At 40.8% G+C, this 21,460-nt stretch overlaps 1 protein-coding gene across 1 annotated transcript; it reads left to right on the forward strand.

Annotated features, from left to right (window-relative positions):
* Positions 1-13,699: 13,699 nt before the first annotated feature.
* LOC132821602 (C-C motif chemokine 20-like) lies at positions 13,700-18,087 on the forward strand. Its single transcript, XM_060834277.1, has 4 exons — positions 13,700-13,844; positions 15,679-15,796; positions 15,898-15,975; positions 16,295-18,087. The coding sequence occupies exons 1-4, from the start codon at positions 13,763-13,765 to the stop codon at positions 16,359-16,361; spliced, it is 345 nt and encodes a 114-aa protein (XP_060690260.1). The 5' UTR covers positions 13,700-13,762; the 3' UTR covers positions 16,362-18,087.
* Positions 18,088-21,460: the final 3,373 nt, after the last annotated feature.

Below are 21,460 nucleotides of genomic sequence, written 5' to 3' on the forward strand. Positions count from 1 at the left end.
CATGGCAGGATAAGACTGCAAAACTGTGCATAATACATGACAAAATTGACTGGCGCTCGGGTTCAACATTGTGTGCCTAAAATTAAAAAATGCCCTTGGTTATATTTCATGATTTATGTGTTGTCAATTGAGCCATTAAGAATATATGCAACATGTAAACTAATAATACAGCACTGACCTTGGAGTGAACAGCTACTGTAATAAAATTTTTATCTGAAATGAAACATGTTAAACTTTATAGGACCTGAGGAACAAGAGTGTGTAAGTTTGCCCCTTGCATCTATTCTGACATTCAGTGGGGTCTTGGCTGACCTCCAATCTAATTCCATGTAGATAGCCATCTTTGTCTCATGTCCCATGTTAACAGTCAAAGAGGAAACTTTATCAAACAGATAATTTGAACTATTTCATGCGAAATAGCAAATAAATTCAGTGCAGAAAGGCTTCAAGAGCAGTTATGTAATTGGTTCACACTGTGGCAGCTAGTGTACGTGCAGCTGAATCATCTGCAATCAGCATTAATTTCATTGCAGAGAATAATAGGGGAAAGAGAAACATAATCTTCCAGCAACATTTCATTCCAGTGTCTAATCTCTGATGGGATTTTACATAACTGCTGCTTCCTTACACTAGGCCCAGAGGGTTAAGTCTTTGTGCTCAAATTGCTATTTCATACTTGAGTTCTGAAGCAATTCTACTTATGACTGATAATTAATAATTGTTCACTCCACTGTGAAACAACTCCACAGGGGCTGGTATCCATCACCAAGTCACCCTTTATTTACACGTGAACAGTCCTTGACTTTAGTACTGTCTCATTCAGAGTCAGCTACCAGAGTGTCAGCTTTTCTGATACTGTCCTTTTTACATGTTAGCCAGGGCTCCCTGATTGGACCAGATTAACAGCCCCAATCAGGGAACTCATATTCTATGAGGCTCACCTCACTGACCTTATAACAATCCCCATAGACTAATTCTTAGGATGAAAAGGTTATATGATGAGGGAAGGTTGAACAGTTGGCACCTGTATCCAATTGGAATTTAGCATAATGAGGTGTGATTTTATTGAAACGTATAGGATCCTGAGAGAATTTGACAGGTTGGATGCTGTAAGGACGTTTCTTCTGAGGGGAGAGACTAGAGGTAAGGGACACCATTTAAAAATAAAGATTTTCCATTTAAGATAGAGGTGAGGAAAGATATTTTTTCATTAGGGCATTTTAGTTTATGGAATTTTGTACCTTAGGAAATCAGATTGTTGAATATTTTTAAGGCCAAGTTGGATACATTCTTGATTCCAAGGGAATCGAAGGGTACAGTGAGTAGACAACTTCAGTTAAGGCATAATCAGAAAAGTCTTGAACTGACCATCTACAAACTTACTGTTATTCCTCTATTCACATCTAAATCATTTACATATGACCTAAAGTAGTGAATCCAGCACCAATCCATGTGGCACACCGCTGGTCACAGGCCTCCAATCTGAAAAGCAATACTCTACTACCACTCCCTGTCTCCTACCTTGTAGCCAATCTTCTATCCAAATGGCCAGTTTTCTGTGTATTCCATGTGATCTAACCTTGTTAACCAGTCTATCATGAGGAACCTTGTCAAACGCCATACTGAAGCCCATATAGACAACGTCCACCACTCTGCCTTCATCAATCCTCTTCATTATTTCTTCAAAAAACTCAATCAAGTTAGTGAGATGTGATTTCCCATGCACAAAACCATATTGACTATCCCTACTCGGTCCTTGCCTTTCCAGTCCCTCACAATCTCTTCAATAACGTACCCACCACTGATGGTAGCCTCACCAATCTATAGTTCTCTGGCTCTTCCATACGACCTGTCTTAAATAATGGCATCACATTAGCCAATCTGCAGTCTTCCAGCACTTCCCCTGTCGTGTAGTGGACATTGAAGAAGCTTACTAGGAGAAAGTGAGGACTTCTTATGGTGGAGATCAGAATCGAGGGTGTGATGCTGGAAAGGCACAGCAGGTCAGGCAGGACTCTTGATGTGGGGCTTACACCTGAAATGTTCATTCTCCTGCTCCTTGGATGCTACCTGTGCTTTTCCAGCATCATAACTCTCGACAACGATATACCACAGGACCTTAATCCAATGGGCCGATGGGCCAAGAAGTGACAGATGGAGTTTAATCTAGATAAACGGTAAGGTCCTGCAGAATGTTGCTGAACAAATGGACCTTGGAGTGCAGGTACATAGGTCCCTGAAAGCGTAGTCGCAGGTTGATAGGATAGTGAAGATGGTGTTTGGTACGCTTGACTTCACTGTTCAGTGGGAGAAAGTGAGGACTGCAGATGCTGGAGACCAGAGTTGAAAAATGTGGTGCTGGAAAAACACAGCAGGCCAGGCAGCATCCGAGGAGCAGGAGAATCAACGTTTCGGGCATAAGCCCTTCTTCAGGAATGAGGCTTGTGTGCCAAGCGTGCTGAGATAAAAGGTAGGGGGGAGGGAATTTGGGGGAGGGACACTGGGAATACGATAGGTGGAAGGAGGTGAGGGTGAGGATGTTGGGCGGAGAGGGGGTGGGGGCGGAGAGGTTGGGAAGAAGATTGCAGGTCAAGAGGGCGGTCCTGAATCTGGGGGATGGGACTGAGATAAGGTGGGGGGAGGGGAAATGAGGAAGCTGGAGAAATCTACATTCATCCCGTGTGGTTGGAGGGTTCCTAGGCAGAAGGTTCCTCCAGGCATTGTGGGCCCAAACAGACCCAACCACCAAGGATATATTTCCCTCCCCTCCCCTATCAGCATTCCGGAGAAAGCACTCCCTCCGCAACTCCCTCGTCAGGGTAAAAGATGCAGGAGTTAAATGTATCTAAACGTTCAGAAAATTGTCCAACTAGGACACTAGGCTGACGTCTAATGTTACTGAAGTCAGTGACTTAGAAATTAGATTGCATTTTGACAGTGCAGATGAACAAATATGGGCTTCCTGAGCACGTTTGCCTTTGGTATTCATATTATACATGTGTCGTGTTATACACAGGCTGTAAACAGCTTAATGCAGTACTTTGCTGGCATAACAGAGTCCGAGTCATACTGCCATGTATAGGCTTTCAGAAGGAGTATCAAAATGGCATAACTCATGAAAAGATAATCATGGGAAGTGCCAAAAACATATAGATTGGAAAAACAAAATACATCGCAACCAATAGTCACATTGTCCCAGGCTATGAGTGATCTTCCTTGATTCTCCAATGATCTTTTTATAGGTGGCTCCGGAACCAGTTTTAATTGGTTGAGGCAACTTCCAATCCCTTGGCAGATCTTTCCACTGATGAAATGACTCACAACTTAAAAAACCATTACACTTTAAATCTGAAAATAGAAATAAGGAATAGAATTTACAAAAAAAAGTGGTTAAATTACCATCAGCCATGTGTGATAATATGGCTGATTTTATTTGCTATTAACCTTTCCATGTAACCCTAAATTATTGCTGAAAATTACTGAGCTGGTGTGGATATCATGCAAATACATTTTGTCTTAAACATTTTTCTTTATTTTCATTACCTCAAGTTGTAATAAATGCCATTAGGTTTTTATAATAGTTTACATTTATGCTTGCAATGTTAATTTTGTTCAATAATTTGTCTTACTAATTATTATTAATAGTTTCATAATAAATATATGGTAAGGATAAATAGCAAAGAAATTCTTTGAAAACGTATGTTGTGAGTTAAGGTTTCGATCATTTGTAGCATTTATCTGTGCATTTATTCTCTGTTATGTATCTAGTGTTCTTCTCCGTCAGTCTTTCTAAGGATTGCAAATCTAGAGGTTGGAACTCTCCTGTCTTTTGATTTCTGTGGGAAAAGCTGAGAAGGGTAGGAAAATAAAGCAAAACTAAAAAGGGCAGAATCTCGATATCAAGTGAAACATTTGTGACTTTTCCCTTAATGTATAAGTAATGAGTTCAAAATCTCATGAACCATGCTGGGCTAAGTACCATGAATTTCACTCAAAAAACACTGCCAGAAGATGGGAAGCTTCAGCGCAGAATGCTGCTTTCAGCATGTGGACTGGGTGCAGTTTCTGGAAAACGCAACCTTGTGAACCTTGGCATCACAGGTTACACACAGGCCGTGGTCAGAAAGTGTGGTGCTGCCGGTCAGGCAGCATCCAAAGAGCAGAAGAGTCGATGTTTCGAGCACAGACTATCTCTGTTTCTGAGATGTGGAAGTGAGTGTTACTTTCTTTCTCTTATTGTCACACTATATCCAATTCCAATACATCCTTCAGAATATAATGCAATGTAGAAAATATTGTTGCACATGTGGCAGTCTGTAGGTGAATATAATCAATAATAATGCATGATTTATTCACAAGTATTTGCCTTGGACACACACCTTAGCATAATCATATATATTAAAGCAATATTTTAGTTGTCCTAATAGACTTAAATGGTATCTATTTGTTAAACCCGGCATATCAATAATAACACTTATATAAGTAATTCAATGAATGAAGTGATGTTCAATCTTTCAAAATGATAAAATATAATGGAGTCATTATTTATTTATAATTTTAGTTTGATTGGATGTATAACAACCTTATTCAATTCAAGCAGAATGCATTAATTTTAAATGTCTAGTCAGAAAATTGCCCTGCTATTCAGCACAAATCATTTAACGGTGTGTTGCATCAAGAAAGGATTCTCCATCACAAACCTTAACATATTTACATCAAAGAACAATTGGAACTTAAAATGTTTTCACATGACACATTGAAGAATTATTAGAACAAGTAAGGGTGAAAAAGATTAAAATAATAAAATATCAAAAATGCTGCAATTCAGTACTAATACTGATGATTGGTAACATTGGAATGAATAAGGCTGTAGCTCTCAGTATTGAGCCTTGTGACATCGCCACACCATGTGCAATAAGGAAAAAGCTCCTGTTGTTTGATTTTGCAACAATTGAGAGTGGTCAAAGTCACCAGTTGCTGCTGCAAAGCAGCTTTGAATAATTTCACTTGCATCTAATTGCAAAATGGGCCTGACTGAAAAGAATTTACTATTAAGTTATCCTTAGTTAAAATATAAACAGCACTTCACCAGAGGAAAGTCCAGTAGATACTTGACACTATAATAAACTGGAAGGTGATTGAACCTTGTGATCATTTAACTTTCAAATTAGCCTCATCAAAGTTCATTTCAAAATGAACACTTCGTGCAAAGATTGCAGATTTGTTGCAAGCACTCAAAGGGAATATGGGCATGTTCTTCACTGTTGTCACCATTTCACGCTGAAGACACGTGGAGGGGATATCTGTCCCCAGTCACCTTTAGGGGCTGGAAAGGCATCTTCAAAGGTCGTTCCTTCCCTGAACAGTATTTTGTGCACTTGTATGGTGGGGAAGTAGAAGGTTGCAAGTCACAATTAGTAGTCATTATATGATGAGATTACAGAACACGTTTCATAGATCATCTAGTCCCTCCTGTCCCCTTCATATGCCATTGTTTGATCTGCCTCTTCTTTAATCAACCATTCCTTTTTATCAAGCCACTTTGTTTCAAACCACAAAATTATTGTACTGTCATCCAACCATGTTTCTGGAAAGTGGGTTCATGACTGTTTTTCTCCAACAGTTAATCACAAAATTGTTGTTTATTGAAGGAGAGCCTTATATTTCATTGACTCATTTGAAAAGTGTTTAACAACTTTACGAAGGAGGTTGGGAGGTTAACACATCCTCCTTACCAATGTTTAGAGGTTAACCAGCTCCAACATTTGAAACTGACAGCTGAAAATTATAACAATAGCTACATTATGAGACATTGAATTGTAATTATAAATACAGTGAACTTTTATTTTGCCAACTAGCAGATCCAAGCACCAATAGGTACAGGTCCAAACAAACCTGTCTTTAATGCAACAAACTAGTATTCTGTCACTAAGTTTTATCTCGGCTGTCTCTACCTGTAGTTATTAACTATCTTCTGGGACTACACTTCCAAGCTATCACCCAGTGCCTGTCCAACTGAGATCAACTGTCGATGCGGGCCTATAACCAAACCAAATTAATGGCTAGTGTGTTTCTCAGGTACTCATCGATTTTCTTACTTGACTATCAGGGTAGCATTCTAAGCAGACAACCTTAACCATGAACTGGGAAATGTGTAAGGTGGTCTGTTATGTCTGAAATATTCTCTAAATCTTTAGAAGTAACGGAGGTAGACTTTCCATTGGCTCAAGTGAAAGTGAGGACCGCAGATGCTGGAGATTAGAGTCGAGAGTGTGGTGCTGGAAAAGCACAGCAGGTCAGGCAGCATCTGAGGAGCAGGAAAATTGAAGTTTTGTGCAAAAGCCCTTCATCAGGAATGAAGGGCTTTGTCTGAAACATCAACTTTCCTGCTCCTCAAATGCTGCCTGACCTGCTGTGCTTTTCCAGCACCACACACTTGTCTCCATTGGCTCAGTCAACTAATCCAATCAGGAGCTGAGTCACACCAATCAAGACAACTCTAAGTAAGTTAATTCCTATTTCATGATTTGTTAGTACCCAGAGTCAGGGTGATACTAATTCAATTTAAAGCAAAATTGCCTGTGAGATCTTGGTGTCACTGGCTGAGCCAGCACTTATTGCCTATCCCTAATTTCCCTTGAGAAGGTAGTGTTGAGCAACTTTCTTGAATGATTGTAATCCAATTACTACTCAAAATATCATTTCACTTATACTTAGGTTTTGTTTATGTTATGGTCCAGTAGATTGATGGCAGAGTAAGCTATCTTCAAGACTAGTTTAATGGCAGACAGAGAGAGTATATTCAATCTGAAGTTTGTATTCATTGGATGCTAATAACATCCTACAGCAATCATCCTCAGAAGTTTGTTGTTTAAAGTCATGGATAACTTTGAAAATTAAATTTGATCAACGAAAGTGTATGCGAAAATCCAATGGGCAGCGATTAAGTATTGCTGTATCAAATGGATACTTGTGGATTTAAGAACTGTTACAGCTTTTATTCTATTTGTCAATCTCACACTTCGTGCTCTCAATCCCTTCTTGCTATCAGAGTCTCTCAGTTTATCTGTACTTTTAGGAGTATTACTATCGTGCTTGGAGCTTTCATCACTTGTTTGTCCACAATTCAACCTCAACATTGTCCACTGTGCTTCCTCACTTTAATGGCATTATGACTGATGAATTATTCTTTTCCAGAACCTCCAAATCATGGATTCTTCCCTCCACTGGACCCTCCCTTGCAAGCATTTAAAAACTGATCAGTTGTCCTCATTATTACTTCTTAATTTCTTTCATCTTCTCTATAATTCTCTTCTGCCTTGGAAGGATCCTTACTACATCCATTTCCCTTCATTTAGACTTCTCATCAAAAGTTAGGAACTCGGAATTTCTTCCACTTTTCTCATAATCCAGACAAAATGTGTAAATTGAATCAATTTGGGAGACCCAACTGTAAATGTCCTGTTCAAAATTGGATCTTCTAATTTCAAGCCTAATTCACTCATTACGTTGTCCCCATTATATTGTCATCCATTAACAAATGTTGATAGGACCTGAAATTATTCTAATCCAGAGAATGAGAGAAGAATTTATAGACTGGGGGAGGCTCATTACTGTTTCCAACGTATAATGGAAATTTTGATGAGAAAAGAAGATTAAATTAGACGACTAGGTTTGAAGGTGGCCTTGCTCATTTCTTAAGTACTGTTTCAGTCACATTCAACTTTCTTTATTTTTCAAATCTACAGTAATTGTAATGTGAAACATTTAAGCTGATAAGTGAAGCCTGATGACTCAACGTTGGATGTATTCAGTGACCCAAATAAAACATGTTTGCACTGCAAGTGAATGAATGCGTATAATAAACTGCTAATTTATCATGTTATACTTTTGCTTTAGACTTTTCTGCATGTTTGAAAATACGCAAACGTAGGTGCATAAATTCACATCCTATCAATGTACATTCATTACAAACAGCTTCAGATTAGAAAGTGCACTTTGAGTCTACATCCTGTAAAAATATGCACCAGTCTTCTACTAGCAGAGCTGATGAGTTGAAATGTAAGAGTTTAACAATATGTCTCTCACCGTGCTGGCTGCAATGTAGGATGTAAGTGTTGAGCTACCTAGAACACTGATGTCCAAAATGTGAGCTATCACCTTTTAATATACCCATGCATTCCCATCCATCGTAAATGAAGACAAGTGTTCTTATGAAATTAACATTTGTTTCACTCTTAATCTTAGCTGGAGTTCTTGGTTATTAACATTTCTGACTGAAACGAACTTCAAGGATGAGAAATTTGACCTGAGGCTAAAACTGATGTGACATTGGTGGAGCAACTGTCTCCACACTCTGTTCTCATTTCTATAGCAGGGCATGCTGCAGATTGATGAATACTTAGAATTCACTGGCCAGTACTTATCTGGGTCACATTATGAGCTAAATAGTTATTAGAGTTCCTGGTGTTGGTTTGAGGGTGGGTGGTGTTGTGGTTATGAGTAATGCTACCTCAGTGCTGCACAGAGCATCAGGCAGATGCAGAATCATGTGACCAAGACCCTGAAGTGGGGCTTAAACCCACAACTTTCTGACTGAGAGGTGATTGTAAGCTGCCATGGAGTTATACATCATGGAAACGGACCCTTTGATCCAACCAGTCCATAATTTCAGACTTAACTAGTCCACCTGCCTGTGCTTGGCCCATGTCTCTGCAAACATGTCTTATTCATGTACTCATCTAAATGTCTTTTAAACATTGTAAGTGTACCCGCATCCACCACTTCTTCTGGAAGTTCATTCCACATGCAAATTACAATTGTATAAAAAGAAATTACCCCTCATGACTTTTTAAATTTTTCTCCTCTTACCTTAAAAATATGCCACCTCTCCTTGATATTCACCACCCAAGGGAAAGGACACCTGGCATCCTATACCGCTCATCATTTTATAAACCTCTGTGAAGTCATCCCTTAACCTCCTACCCTCCAGTGAAAAAAGTCCCAGCCTCTTCCCATAACTCAAACCCGACATGCCCTGCAACATCCTGGTAAATCTCTTATGAACCCTCTGCAGCTGAATAACTTAATAACTTGAATAACTCCAGCTTCAGAAATACCTCTCAAAAGAGGGCAACCTAAATTGGACACAGTATTCCAGAAGAGGCCTCACCAATGTACTCTACAACCTCAATATAAGATCCTAATTCCTATACTCAAAGGTCTGAGCAATGAAGGCAAGCGTGCTAAATGCCTCCTTAACCATCCTGTCTACATGTGATACAAACTTCAAAGAATTATATTATGATATCAATGAACCACAGTTGACATCTACTGGCTGCAGACAGGTATCTACAGTATTACAGAAGTTGGCGGCGAACTGCAGTTTGTACGACAAGACAGTGTAATATTTGTTCAATTGTTGCGGTGAATGGCAATATCAGATAAATAGTGGCTATCATGTTTTTGAACTGAAGGCCTCACTATACAACCACAAGTCAATCTCTAGTAAATATTTCCAATCAAGAAACCAAAGTAACAATGAAACAAACACAAAGAGACAAAATAATAGAGCACATTCTTGATTGCTGAACCATAAGGAGTAAGCATGAAGAAATATGAGCAGAATCCTTGAATAAAATTTGGATCATATTATCTTACCTCTGTGAGCATCTAATTCTCTAACCTCAGCTGAGAGGATGAAAAACCAAGCAAAAAAGCATCAAAATAAATACCATGCAACATCAAAAGTGGCATTATTCAACTTGTGAAAATTAAGGGAATTAAAACCTATTTATACTGATGACTATGAAGGATATAAAATGGAGCTGGTATAGAGGAAAACAAAGTATATTTTGCTCAAAAAAGTTCAAGGTACTTTTGTCTGAAATTACTCCATATCCAGCAATCATGGATAGCAAACTGTAATCAAATAAGCCCCTCTAGAATTTTCATAAATTGCTTATTATTCTTATTAAATCTAGTTAGCTGAAAACAGTGTGTAATTCATTAGTCAGTGTTATCGCATTGTTAGCATTCTTGCTGTTGTATTTAAGCCGAGCTCTAGGATTTGTGTATATTATCTAGGCTGACGATTCAGAGCAGTGTTTAGGGAATGCTGCATTGTCTAAACTGATAGAGGTATAAGCAGTTCTTGAATATTTAAGATCCAATGGGACCATGGGAATAGAAGCAGATATGTTCTAGTGTTCTGGTTACCGTTATATCTCAACAAAAGCTACCAGAAACACATTTCTTGGCCATTCATCCCATTATTCTTATTGGCAGAAACTGGCTACACAACACAGATCTGGGCCCAATTTTAACGTTGAGCAAGTGGATGGCTTTTGAATAGATGTAAATTGGATCCTATATTTCATAATCACCTTGAGGTGGCAAGAAGATTTATAAAGATTGGATGCAGACCTTAAGAAATACCATTGATTTACACTTTCTTCAGTGTACTGAGGGTGAGGATTTGCTGAGGTTATCTTATGGTATATCTCTGACTGGTTTGGGATGTTCAATCACATTGCTGATTCTTTTGCCCCTTGCTAAACTTTACATACACTGGTTGAAAGAATCTTGATTTCCTGCAGCGGCAGGAAGTTTAATTTATTATGCATTGGATTAGCACCTATTTGCAGTGTGAAGATTCAGAATAACAAACTGAAGTAAGGCAAAACAAACCTCTTATATTTAGCCTTAACAGACAAAACTGTCTGTGGTTCTGCACAATGCCTGTATCGGCTGCTCACTCATTTTATCCAAATCATCAGAGCACATTCAAATAGTGCCCAATGGATAAGGGCAGGTCCCAAATGTATCTAAGCCATGTTAAGATTTTAACCTTTGACTTATACTGAGTTGCCTTATCTTGGAAATAAAGATTTGGGGAACTGCAATATTCCTCAATGCATCTGGCCCATGAAAAGTAGAGAGGAAGTATGAAAGAACCATTTTAAAAAAAATATATACTGTTTAGACTGCAGTTTAATTTTACGAGGCTGGTGTACTTAGTAAATTTAAGACAATTTCAACTTTAATGATTTGGTCTTGCATGCAAGTTGGCTCAATCCTCATCCAGGAGAAAGTGAGGACTGCAGATGCTGGAGATCAGAGCTGAAAATGTGTTGCTGGAAAAGCGCAGCAGGTCAGGCAGCATCCAAGGAGCAGGAGAATCGACGTTTCGGGCATGAGCCCTTCTTCAGGAATGAGGAGAGTGTGCCAAGCAGGCTAAGATAAAAGGTAGGGAGGAGGGACTTGGGGGAGGGGCGTTGGAAATGCGATAGGTGGAAGGAGGTTAAGGTGAGGGTGATAGGCCGGAGTGGGGGTGGGGACGGAGAGGTCAGGAAGAAGATTGCAGGTTAGGAAGGCCGTGCTGAGTTCGAGGCTTGGGATTGAGACGAGGTGGGGGGAGGGGAAATGAGGAAACTGGAGAAATCTGAGTTCATCCCTTGTGGTTGGAGGGTTCCTAGGCAGAAGATGAGGCGCTCTTCCTCCAGCCATCGTGTTGCTATGATCTGGCGATGGAGGAGTCCAAGGACCTGAATGTCCTTGGTGGAGTGGGGGGGGGAGTTGAAGTTTTGAGCCATGGGGTGGTTGGGTTGGTTGGCTCGGGTGTCCCAGAGGTGTTCTCTGAAATGTTCCAAAAGTAGGCGGCCAGTCTCCCCAATATAGAGGAGGCCACATCGGGTGCAGTGGATGCAGTAAATGATGTGTGTGGAGGTGCAGGTGAATTTGTGGTGGATATGGAAGGATCCCTTGGGGCCTTGGAGGGAAGTAAAGGGGGAGGTGTGGGCGCAAGTTTTGCATTTCTTGCGGTTGCAGGGGAAGGTGCCGGTAGTGGGGGCTGGGTTGGTGGGGGTCATGGAGGGAGTGGTCTTTTCGGAACGCTGATAGGGGAGGGGAGGGAAATATATCCCTGGTGGTGGGGTCCGTTTGGAGTTGGCGGAAATGACGACGGATGATACGATGTATATGGAGGTTGGTGGGGTGGTAGGTGAGGACCAGTGGGGTTCTGTCTTGGTGGTGATTGGAGGGGCGGGGCTCAAGGGCGGAGGAGCGGGAAGTGGAGGAGATGCGGTGGAGAACATCGTCGATCACCTCTGAGGGGAAATTGCGGTCTTTGAAGGAGGCCATCTGGGTTGCTCAGTATTGGAACTGGTCCTCCTGGGAGAGATGCCGTGGAGACGAAAGAATTGGGAATATGGATGGCATTTTTACAGGGGGCAGGGTAGGTAGAGGTGTAGTCTAGGTAGCTGTGGGAGTCAGTCGGTTTATAGTAAATGTCCGTGTTGATTCGGTCACCTGAGATAGAAATGGAGAGGTCTAGGAAGGGGAGGGAGGAGTCTGAGATGGTCCAGGTAAATTTGAGGTCGGGGTGGAAGGTGTTGGTCAAGTGGATGATCTTTTCAACCTCCTCGTGGGAGCACGAGGTAGCGCCGATCAGTCATCAATGTAGCGGAGGAAGAGGTGGGGGGTGGTGCCAGTGTAGCTGCTCCCAGGAGGACCAATTCCAATACCGAACAACCCAGATGGCCTCCTTCTTCAAAGACCGCAATTTCCCCCAGAGGTGATCAACGATGTTCTCCACAGCATCTCCTCCACTTTCCGCTCCTCCGCCCTTGAGCCCCACCCTCACACCGGCCTATCACCCTCACATTAACCTCCTTCCACCTATCGCATTTCCAACGCACCCCCCCCCACAAGTCTCTCCTCCCTACCTTTTATCTTAGCCTGCTTGGCACACACTCCTCATTTCTGAAGAAGGGCTCATGCCTGAAACGTCGATTCTCCTGCTCTTTGGATGCTGCCTGACCTGCTGCGCTTTTCCAGCAACACATTTTCAGCTCAATCCTCATCCAGCACTGCTAACTCTATCTCCTTGACAATGTGAATTTCATGCATTGATCACACAAGTTTAAAAATAAATGTGGAGTACAGGATTAATAGGAAAATTGTCATTGTTGCCATATTACTCATCCAACATACAGGTGTACATATTTCCCAATGGAAATCATTACATGCCGCTCAGGGATAGACACTCTTCACAGTCAACTGGTCTATTGCCTCAGGAAAGTACAATTGTGTTTCCAAATCATATTGGACCACCTGTATACAGAGCAATGATTTAAGTTAGAGCACACACATACAAAATAATGCATTACATCTTACAATGTAACTAAGTGATCCAGTGCACCCAGGGATGTCTCCAGAATGACTGTGCTTTGATATCCTTTAGTCTACTTTCCCAGTAAAATTGCATTGGCCAAGAGGAAAATCCAGCTCTTGTGCTTCTGATTTTGCTGGAGATACAAATATACAATCAGCACATCAGTGTAGAGACTTAGAATGCAATCTGTACATTTTTATTTTGACACAGACTGCTAGTGTTACTTTCAGCTTGGCCTGCTTTGGGACTGGTAAATTGCAGAAACTTTCTATTTGCTGCAACTAGCATAAAACTCAAAGGAAGTTTCATTAGATGCAAAGTAATAACTGTAATTTTCTTTCAACATTTTAACTTTGTGGCCTATATTTGTATATGAAAATTGAACAGGAAATCAGTGTGTATTTTTGTTATTAACGAAGGAACATTTCGTCACAGGCGGGGTTGACTATGTTGTGGTAAATGCAATAATGAACAAACATCTATAAAAATCCCATCAGCAAGCAAACAGCATGCAGAAACTAGCAATAGACCTCAGCTTCATTGTCTTGAGCTGATCAATTAGTAAGAACTAAAAGGTAACAGAGGATAATGGGATATAAGGTGACTGGTTTGGCTAATTTGAAATTTCTGGTGATCCTGATTATGATCTGGTTTTCTGGATCACATGCAGGTAAGTCCCATAATATCTCTTTTTTGATTCTATATAGGTTGTTATGGCATCATTTAGTTGCATAATATTGAGGTAGGAAGTTATAATAATTGCATCAATGAGTTAAAATGTAGCAATTGAAAACAAAACTGTTTTAAACTTATAATTCAATTGCTCAAAAAATATTTGAAATATTTCAAATGAATGCAGCCTTGATGATTTAAATGCAAAATTATGATAATTTATGACACATTTAGTGTCAGCCACAGTTAAAGTAGTAGTGGTACAGGTTGTTGGTTTAAATCCCACTCTAGAACACAGAAAACCAGGCAAATACTCAAGTGAAGTGCTGAAAGAAGACAGCGGCATTGGAGATGAGATGCTAAAATGAGACCCTAGTTATATTTTAGGGAACCATATAAGATCTTATGGTGCTAATACAAAGAGCAGTATGATGTTTGTCTCCAGCAGTTTGGCCAATATTTATCCTCCATTCAAGATCATAAACATATAACAAATCTTTAAAGCATTACTGATTGTGTGAGTTTGCTGCACAAAAATTGCCAATGTGTTTCCGAAATTACAACTTGGGCAATAGTTCATTGGGTGTTATGTGTTTTGGGACATCTACAGTTTACAAAAACAATATGCCATCCATGTCCAAATCCTTCTTTTTCTCTTTCCTTTTCCTGCTCCAATTTTGTTGCTCCATCCTTTCTTATCCTGATCATAGTTTTTCACACTTGAGTGTAACTAATTACTCAGCCAGATGAAATCTAGGGATGGAGAGAACCAAATACCTGTAGAGAGTCCATACGAATTTTCTTTGCAGTTATGTTAATATATGGCTATTTGCACAGCCTCTAATATAGATGGTCCATCCACCTCAGTGAATTTTCCTCCACCTTGTCCATCTGGTCAACTCATCTTTGAACTACCTCAGTCAATAATCAGCATGAATCTGCACATTTATATTTCTCAGCTGATTGCTTTCATTTTGTTGGGCTGAGGGACATTTGACATCTTATCTCCTCCATCCACTACACCAACTGGGATAAATTGGTTTAGCACAGATCATTGAAAAAAACATTATTCCTTCTTGATTGATATGAATGAATATTATATCACATAATCATTTACCTTTCGTGTTATTGGAGCTCATCTCATTTCTGAAAGAATAACAGATATTTGTTTATGTGAGCTGTTTTCAACATTGGAACAATATTGTGAGCTACAAAGAAATGGCCATTGTTTAAGAATTTTAACTTCTGGAGCTTGTTTAATTTCTGTTAGCCAACTTTCTGCCCTTTAAGCTCCAGATGCTCCCTGCTTTTGACAGATTAGTAATAAATTTGGCTTCCAGTTTCTTTCAGGGTCTCACAATGGGGGAGGGGATTAAGGGTCTATGGCAGAAGAGGCCTGAGTTCCTATTCATACTTGCTGTTAATGACACCACAAGGAAATTAAGAATAAAATGTTTAAAGGAACATGCATTTTTGAGGTTCTTCCCTGATTTCTTTTCCCAATAGGTTGACCTGTCCATTTTGCCAATCAGGCCTCCATTTTGCAATTGCATTTGGGACCACCACTGAGACTTGACACACATGAACGTTAAGAAGAACCTACTGACTTTGGGTCTGTGTTTTTGCTGCCTGATCAGTTGATCACACAAAAAAGATGCAATAAAAATGATTGTTCAGAAAATTAAGGAATGTGCTGCCATGCAAAGTTGCTGGAGATTGTAGAGTAGTATGGGACTTAACCATAGCAATCCAGTTTGTAAACTCACAGTAATAATGAGGTACTTCTTTTTTACATATCAATTTGTAACATTTCTGTGAACTCTTTATTCCAGTACGTATACATGTGCAAGACTGTTGCCTGAAATATTCAAAGGGATCTCTCCCATTTATGCGCATTGCTGGCTATGTGGAGCAGAAGTCCAATGAAGCTTGTAGAATAGATGCAATTGTGTGAGTAGGACTCGAGATCTAAAAGTCAAATCATTTCTAAATGTCACAATTTTATTTAAAGCCAATCAAAGGTTAATCTTTTCCATCATTTATTTTAACAGACTGTATACTGTGAAAGGCCGGTGGGTTTGTGCAGATCCAAAACATATATGGGTGAAACGTGCACTTCGCTATTTAAGGTAAAAGTGCAATCTTTGCTTTCATCCTCCCAAAGACTCTATATGTGTTATAGATTAATAAGAATCTTTGCTTATTTTGGAATTTCATTGGCATACCTCACCTTCCAGGAAGTATTCAGACTGGTACACAGTTAGGTATAAAATTATCTTAAGTCCGATTGTTAGAAACATTAGCTTTCAATGAAATTTCTGTTGCTCAGTTTGAAGGTGTTGCCAAAAATGCCAACAAGAAAGAAACTTATCACCTGTTCTCGATACGGGATCAAAGTGGCAATAATATTTCAAAGGATCTATAATTAATTTTTTTTTCGGTTTTTAGTGCGAAGCTGGAGAAAATGTCCCAGAAAAACAAAGTTCTTCAATCTACAACAGCAAGTGTTAACTGATATCCTTATTACCATCTTACAAGGTTATTGTATAGGTTTTTGCAACAGCTAAATCTTAAGTGTTTCAAATTTATTAAAGCCATACTGTAGTATTAGCTGCTGAAATGACACGTTCAAATTGTGTATATACTGGTTTAGGTATGAGCATGGTTTCTGAAAAGTTGAGGCTGCATTTAAGATTAATTTTGAATATATTAGCTTCAAATAATGTATTTCCACATTCACTGACAAAATATTGATGTGGGGCTTCAAAGATGCCTTTGAATGTCGGAGGTGATGGGTATTTTGTCTTGTTGGTGATAGACATTGCAAAGCATTTGTGTGGTCTGAATGTTACATGCCACTTATGAGAATGTCATCTAGCTCTTACTGAATGTAAATATAAACTGGTTCATTATCTGAGGAGCTGAGAATAATATGGAATATTCTGTGCAACTATCAGAGTGCATCTCAATCAACGAGATTTCCTTTGGCTACGTTTGATCTGATTGGGCTTCATGGAGTCTGAAGTTATTTGACAGCACCTAATAAAGTCAACATGGGTTTCACCCAACAGTCTTATTTCATTTCTTTATTGACATCCTTCCAAAGTAAGTATCACCTAGGAGTTAGCTGGACAGCAGTGAACCTTCTCTGCAAGGACTATAGGGCTGAAGCCCTACTCACTGACAGTTGGCAGCCTAACATACACCAGTAGTTTTATTGAATGACAGCACCAGTGGAGAAAAGGTGGTTGCTGCTACTACAACATTCATGTGGTGGCGAGATGGGCATCATGGAGGTGGATGCTGTGGTACACAAAGGGCAAAGGGTAGCTCTAAGTGACCACCATTCCCCGCAACATTCCTGAGGCCAGTTTCATCAATCTGACACTAATGTCTTTGAACAGGTTACACCTCCCCAGGTTCCCAAAAGTAGCATTGCACAACTTTGCCTGTTATTTTTCCTGGAAGGTCAGCCCCTGCACATTGCTGGATTAATACCACCAACAGCGAGGTGAGCCCCTTCATTGGATAATAATTGCCCACTTAAGGACTTCCACTGACATAAGGACATGACGCTTTCGTGACATTTCCATGACATTTTTCCTCAGAGACTTTAGTGGAAGGGAGGCTGGAAGGTTATGAATGTCAATAGCTGGGAGAAAGTAAGGACTGCAGATGCTGGGAATCAGAGTCGGAGAGTGTGGTGCTGGAAAAACAGAGCCAGTCAGGCAGCATCCAAGCAGCAGGAGCATAAATGTTTCAGGCATAAGCCCTTCATCAGGAATGAAACCCTGAAGTGTCGATTCTCCTGCTCCTCAGATGCTGTCTAACCGGATGTCAATAACTGCCTCTCTCCTGCCTGATAAAGTGCCTCTGGGAGGAAATTAAATTAAATTAACACACCCAGGGACACACCAACTGGACTACATACCACTTAGTTGTGATGGGGGTAGCTTGCTGGTGGTACTGATGTAACCAAGGATAGTGATGATAGACAGATGAGTCTGGGGCATCGGCTATATAGTATGATTCAGTGAGAATGACTATGGGAGGCTGTTGTTTGACTAGTCTATGAGGCAGTAAAAAGTGAGGTCTGCAGATGCTGGAGATCAGAGCTGAAATGTGTTGCTGGTTAAAGCACAGCAGGTCAGGCAGCATCCAAGGAACAGGAAATTCGAAGTTTCGGGCCAGAGCCCTTCATCAGGAATGAGGAGAGGGTGCCAGGCAGGCTAAGATAAAAGGTAGGGAGGAGGGACTTGGGGGAGGGGCGATGGAGATGTGATAGGTGGAAGGAGGTCAAGGTGAGGGTGATAGGCCAGAGTGGGGTGGGGGCGGAGAGGTCAGGAAGAGGATTTCAGGTTAGGAGGGCGGTGCTGAGTTCAAGGGAATCGACTGAGACAAGGTGGGGGGAGGGGAAATGAGGAAACTGGAGAAATCTGAGTTCATCCCTTGTGGTTGGAGGGTTCCCAGGCGGAAGATGAGGCGCTCTTCCTCCAACCGTCGTGTTGTTATGTTCTGGTGATGGAGGAGTCCAAGGACCTGCATGTCTTTGGTGGAGTGGGAGGGAGAGTTAAAGTGTTGAGCCACGGGGTGGTTGGGTTGGTTGGTCCGGGCGTCCCAGAGGTGTTCCCTGAAGCGTTCTGCAAGTAGGCGGCCCATCTCCCCAATATAGAGGAGGCCACATCGGGTGCAGCGGATGCAATAGATGATGTGTGTGGAGGTGCAGGTGAATTTGTGGCGGATATGGAAGGATCCCTTGGGGCCTTGGAGAGAAGTAAGGGAGGAGGTGTGGGCGCAAGTTTTACATTTCCTGCGGTTGCAGGGGAAGGTACCGGGAGTGGAGGTAGGGTTGGTGGGGGGTGTGGACCTGACGAGGGAGTCACGAAGGGAGTGGTCTTTGCGGAACGCTGATAGGGGAGGGGAGGGAAATATATCCCTGGTGGTGGGGTCCGTTTGGAGTTGGCGGAAATGACGGCGGATGATACGCTGTATACGGAAGTTGGTGGGGTGGTAGGTGAGAACCAGTGGGGTTCTGTCTTGGTGGCGATTGGAGGGGCGGGGCTCAAGGGTGGAGGAGCGGGAAGTGGAGGAGATGCGGTGGAGGGCATTGTCGATCACGTCTGGGGGGAATCTGCGGTCCTTGAAGAAGGAGGCCATCTGGGCTGTATGGTATTGGAACTGGTCCTCCTGGGAGCAGATGCAGCGGAGACGAAGGAATTGGGAATATGGGATGGAGTTTTTACAGGGGGCAGGGTGGGAGGAGGTGTAGTCCAGGTAACTGTGGGAGTCAGTCGGTTTATAATAGATGTCAGCTTTCCCAATTTTGGCACATGCTTCAAAACGATTGTGAGGATGGTATTGTTGGATTGACCAGGTCAGACATGCTTTTGTCATTTCCAGTGTCCAGTGTAATGTTGGGTAGGCCATCCTGTTTTAAGCTTTTCCTGCAGAAGTTTGATAGAACTGAACAGCTTGCTCAATCATTTCATTTTGATGCTTCCTTGTATTTCCAAAGAGTTATTAGTAACTCTTCGTTTCTGTGTATTGCCACAACATTTTACATTAATGTGCGCGTACGTATGTTATTTGGCCAATGAATTACAATGTTATTATTTCTATCATAATAAAATAATGTAAACCTGTGTGTGACTTTGGTTATTTCTGACTGTTTCCAAAGAAGAATGAATCTATTTTGTCTACTTTGTAATGTTAACCATTACCCTCTGCTCTGTTTGCTTTCAGTGCCTGTTTAAAATTTAAGCACAGGAGTGCCCATCAGAAATTGCTTAGAATGGAGAAAGAATTTGCAATTGTGTCTTTAAAGCCAACTTGAAGAATGGTCATTGTAATGCAAAGAAATATAGCCAAATCTAGTTGAATATGGCAAACATTCCCAAGGTCTATATTGTGGTTTAATTGCAGGATAAATACTGGCCAGGTCTCAACTTCTCTTCTTAAGGGCTACGGGGAGAATGCGGGTAAGTGGAGTTGAAATGCCCATCAGCCATGATTGAATGGCGGAGTGGACTCGGGCCGAATGGCCTTACTTCTACTCCTATGTCTTATGGTCTTAAGTTTGCAAATGGTCTAGTTGATCTCCAGATATCTTCCAGGGAGCCAGTGGTGAGGGTATGATGTTTGTGACAGGGGCCAAAGATCATGTCTTTTGATCTTATTTAATGGGAAGAAATTTCTGTTCATCTTGCACGAGATGTGAGACAACAGTGAGACAACTCAAAGAGGGGTAGAGAGAGCTAGAGCTGGGTATCAAAATATGATAACAGAATGACAAAGTGATTATGACACTCACCTAGTAATCATTGAACCTGTGCTAATAATGCAAAGATTTAAATTCAATCCCAACATGGTACTTTGTGCAATCAAATTCCATTAATTAACTGAATCTGAAATAAAAAGCTCGTCTCAGTTTATGTGAGTTGTCAAGAGAGCCCCTCTTGTTCATGACTATCCCTTAGCAGCAGAAGCCCAGTTATCTCTGGCCTGCCCTGAAGATCTCAGTTCCACAGAAATGCACTTGTATCCTCCTCAAATAGCTAGAGGTCCACTCATTTGTATCAGACAGTTTTTTGACATTTGTATTAAGGACAAAAGCCATGAACAGCAATGAGGGGTTGTTAAAAACTGACAATGGTTTTGTAGGGATATGTATCAAATTGATAGAAGGCTCCAGGAGATATGGTCCAAAGGCAGGCAAATAAGACTAGTTTATTTTAGGAAATCTGGTTAGCATGTACAGATTGATCCTGTTTCAGTGCTGTGTTACTCTATGTTTATTTTGTTATTTCACAGGCACATATGGAGAGGAGCTTTCACAGAGGGCTTCGAACCTTACTCAGCTGAATTACAAAATTCTTTCAAGCTTCATACAGATTGCAGCGTGCACATTACAATTTTCACATTCAATTTCATGTGTCCCTTATCATCTGTGTTTCCCACAGTCTCTGTAGGTGTTGTTTATTTCTTACCCAAGGCCTTTGATACCTATTAATCTTTTTCAGCCTGGATGCTTTGTTTGTTAGCTCCAGCTTCACTTGTTGCTAACTATTTGGCGAAAGCTTTCACCATTATTAATTTAACCCTTTCAATGCTGACATTGTCAATGAAAATAAGGAAATGGCTGAAGTGATGATAATTGGTGAATAATTGCTTTTGTGTCAACATTTACAGTAGAGGAAGAGGTCAGTGTACCACACGTACCAGGAAAGCCAGTAATACATTGAATCAGGGACAGGAACACAACAAAATTATTATAAACAAAATAACAGGAAGGAAGAAAATAATGGCAGTGCGATTGACAAATCTCCAGAGCTAAACAGTTCCTATCCCAATATTTTAAAGAATGTGGGTGAAAACATTGGGAATATCTCAACTGTAATAGCCCAACCTTTCCTTGTTTCAGAAATCTGTTTTTTTTAAGATTGGAAAATGATGGATGTAGGTCTGTGATTTAGAAAGAGTGAAAGCTGGGAGCCACGGGAATTATAGATCAGTTAGTTCAACAGCTGTTGTTGGAAAACTACCGATGAGGAAATAATCGGGCAAGGCTTCCATGCTGAGATGCTCTCCCACTTCTTGCCAGCTAATCAGTTCAGT

Source organism: Hemiscyllium ocellatum, chromosome 13, assembly GCF_020745735.1.
Source record: "Hemiscyllium ocellatum isolate sHemOce1 chromosome 13, sHemOce1.pat.X.cur, whole genome shotgun sequence".
NCBI lineage: Eukaryota > Metazoa > Chordata > Chondrichthyes > Orectolobiformes > Hemiscylliidae > Hemiscyllium > Hemiscyllium ocellatum.

Bases quoted from the DNA above. Each gene is read 5' to 3' on its own strand.
- LOC132821602 (XM_060834277.1), top strand. From the start codon at position 13,763: ATGGGATATAAGGTGACTGGTTTGGCTAATTTGAAATTTCTGGTGATC. The intron at 15,797-15,897 runs GTGAGTAGGACT...TTATTTTAACAG, and splicing joins TGTAGAATAGATGCAATTGT to ACTGTATACTGTGAAAGGCC. The intron at 15,976-16,294 runs GTAAAAGTGCAA...TTCGGTTTTTAG, and splicing joins CGTGCACTTCGCTATTTAAG to TGCGAAGCTGGAGAAAATGT.